General features: G+C 30.5%; 1 protein-coding gene across 1 annotated transcript in view; it reads left to right on the top strand.

Moving 5' to 3' along the window:
- LOC108690661 (transmembrane protein 132C) overlaps positions 1 to 3,805 on the top strand; it is a 104,390-nt gene that overhangs the window by 84,726 nt on the left and 15,859 nt on the right. Inside the window, exon 3 of the mRNA XM_018198056.1 lies at positions 3,346 to 3,489. Coding sequence (XP_018053545.1) covers positions 3,346 to 3,489 — 144 coding nt within the window. The remainder of the gene's footprint in view (positions 1 to 3,345; positions 3,490 to 3,805) is intronic.

Raw genomic sequence — 3,805 nt, 5'->3', positions numbered from 1 at the left:
ATATATATATTTTTTTTTTACATCTTACTTCGATGTATGTATATGCATATAGGCTGCATTTGAGGAGCACTATTAGCGCTATTGCATCATTTTATCCTATTTTACGTCTAATAAATGATAAAAATAGAATGACACATTAATGCTGATAGCGCGCACTCCGAAGCAATAGTCCCGATCTTTCGGATTATCGTCTAGCTTGTCTGCATCGCGACAGCGAGTACTTGCTGCAATCGCGGTGTACCGCGTTACGTCGCATCATAGCAAATATCTAAGCGTCGCGGCGTCAGACAGACGCATTTCTTTAGCCGCATTCCTACCCTCCCTCATCATATGATACCGACCCTATGACCCGGTCACGTAACTAGAGCGTGAGTTAGTTCAGAGCAAGAAATGCAGCCTCCTCCCTCGCATGAACGAATTGACTTGGCGATGATGAAGAAAATGTCTCTCACAGTCACAGATGAATATAAGAAATGACCTTATACTCTTTCGCGATGCTGCGAAGACAAAAGACAAAAGACGGTATGTATGTACGAATGTCGCGAATTTTCCATCGAGATATGCATATTTCCATGTAATCGTCCATGATTCTTTCGTGATTAAGAATTTTTCAGAAACATTCTCAATCGCTGTGCAAAAATCTCGAGATCAAAGACTCGTCACATATGCTCGCATAGTTTGGCCAATTCTTTAGCAATTCGGAGAGAATTTTTTGCTAGTAAAAATGCTAATATATGAGTAACGATAAACATAAAAATAGGTGCTGTTGAAGTAAGATGTACCGGTTTGAATTTATCAAAGAATATAGAGATATGATTATATTTTATTTATATTTCTTCTTAAATTTGCAGAAAAGTAACTTTTATCCTTTTTAAAAAAAGTCGAAATGAAATTATAAAAGCATTTAATTTCTTGCTAATATATTCTCTATTGAGCATTACTCTATTTATTCTGGAATAAATCACTAATTTGGTTCATTCGGATTAATCAGAGTAAATCTTTTTGCATCCTTTGTAACTCATGTTGTGTACTAGCATTTTTTCTCCCATATATTTTTTTTCTTTTACATTCTCTGGAAACTTTAAGAATGATTCTAATATCACTCTAACCTGAATATCACTCGATAAAAGATATCGGCGAGAAAGATTGTAGACAAATGGGAAGTGTCAAAAACGCAAACGATATAACCGTGAAATGTATACGAAATTCGCATTATTGATGCTCGCGCTTTCTTGCAACTTCGTTTCACGGTCGTGAAACGCCACTTAAGGATGTTTTGTACATATTTGCAAAATAACCAAATTATGAAAAAATTACAGATTATTCTAAATCACGTTTAAAAATGTAATAATATACAACAAATTTGGTGACGGTTTATTATCTGAATCATAAGTTATTTTAATAAATAGTAGTATTTTTTTAATCTGTGCTCTAATAAAAATATATTAATAATATATAATAAATAGAAATGTATTATAAAATGATAAAACTTTCAATTTTTTAATTTTTTAAGTACATTATGTATTCAAGTACATTATGTATTATTCACATAGAGTATTATTACATTGCGATGCATGAACTAGTATAGTAAATAAGCAAAATAAATATTTGTTTTATATCTTTGTAACTAATCAGTTGAATCGCAATGAAACTTTGCATAAATTATTTTAAATATTTAAAGTACTCCATAAATGAAAAATGTAATTTTTTTATAATTTTTGAAACTTTAATTTTTAACAATAAAAATAATAACAAATAAAATAAACAGACTACAAAAATGTGTTATTAAACAAAAATATAATCTTATTCATACAATACTTTCATATATATATAGCTTATTTGAAGTGTAAATATTAAATATACTTCCAAATTTAATTTTCTTTACAGGAATTGTACATCTAATATATCCTTAAATTTCAATTCTAACTTTCAGAATTGTCGCGAATTCACCGAGAGTACATGCGACATTGTTTCGAGAAATAGCACGATATTATTAATATATACAATAACAACTAAAATCGAGATTTTCGAGGAACATGGTATCATATATGAAGAGTCCACTATGGTACATCAGAGTCCAATCGAATGAAAATCCGATATTTATATTCGACAATTTACAGTGAATAATTAGCAAGATCGAGGGAGGAATAATTGAGTGCAATTACATAGAACAGAAAAATTGATTTTATATTCATATCTTTCTATCTTTTTCTTATATGTATGTAACATTAACTTCTAAATGTGTATCATTATTAAAAAAAAATCAGTTTCCGCCTGAAGAAATGTAAACTGTATTTTGTGACTTTTGTAGGAGAAAACTCAGAGACTACATAAGTACTTATACTTGACGATATGTTGTTAAGGCAACATGAGGGCAATAGGTCTCATCAGAAGAACTATACGTTCATTTATTTTTAATGACAGAAGAACATAGCTAATAATACGGATGAAAAAAAATGCGTATAGATCAATACGATGAGTAATAAAAGTCGCGCAGTATTATAGACTTGTATGAGTCATTGTTGGCAAGAAACACTTCTGAAACTTTACATGTGACTTGTATTTTATACATATACCCATATACGTGCAAAGGGGAATATCCTCCTTTGAACTTTACAATCTATCTTTAACACACTTTACACATCAAATTTGAATATTGGTCGTTAGTCGAAATTCCTGAAAGGGAGATTAATTTACTAATTGAAAATTGATCCTATATTGGAAGATTAGCGTATATACTTAAAATTATTGAATTACAAAACTACAAAACAATAATGAATAAGCCAAGCAAAACGTTTCCTATATTCTTTATCTGAAATTCAATTAAATATTCTTTTCAGAGAATTGAAAAGATATTGAAATACAGATTATTCAATATTATAATACTGATATATATTTGAATATATTTAAACAAATATATTTAAAATGCAATATAATCGGACTCATGAAAATTACCTTAATTAATCTATTTTTTAAACACTATTCGAATCGTATGTTCGAAAATATAATATAGTTCGAAATATGTAACAAATATAATCTAATTCGATATTATTGCAACGATACATTTTTGTGTTACATAACGGTCAATTACATGTATAAAGTTATTAAAGGATCGTTTCGGAACGATCTTTCCTCTATAATTATATCTCTATAATTATCTCTATAATTAACCGATAACGAGATGTACTCATCTTTATAGAGGAATCTTTATAAAGGATTAATTATATATATATATATATTTTGTACGAGATTTTTTTCTATTTAATTTCATTAGCATTTCATTTCACTTTTTCTGTTCATTATTTGAACAGAACGTTAGAACCATATATTTACGGCATGTTTCAGAGCGCGAGTAAAGTCCGGCGTGAAAATCCTGGATGCTTCATCTAGTAGCCCGGACTGGATTGTCGTTAGCGATGTCAATGTGAAGAACACAGCCGCCACGTTCACAGCACGACGTAAGGAGAATTCGTCGCGTGTATCGAGCACGTAAGTACATGAAGTACCCCTTTGGAATAGTCCTGTCGCGCAGTCTGTTCTCGTTAAACCGACATACGTCGGCAAATTTAGAAAGACTCTGGACTTGTGAACATGAGGGCAGTTAATGAGCAATTCAAATCCCTCGTTTCCGTTCGTTAAACTGAGAATATGAACGAATTAGGTCTTGCTGCAAATCGAATAATACCAGAATTTTTGAGCGAACGAACGTTGAAAAGTTAAGACTTGTTAAACTATGCTTTCAATACTGCATAAAATTTGACTTTCTTATTTTCAAACTAACATCTTTTATCATAAAGCGTTATTT

Source organism: Atta colombica, unplaced genomic scaffold, assembly GCF_001594045.1.
Source record: "Atta colombica isolate Treedump-2 unplaced genomic scaffold, Acol1.0 scaffold348, whole genome shotgun sequence".
NCBI classification, from domain to species: domain Eukaryota; kingdom Metazoa; phylum Arthropoda; class Insecta; order Hymenoptera; family Formicidae; genus Atta; species Atta colombica.
This window is presented reverse-complemented; position numbering and strand designations above follow the sequence as displayed.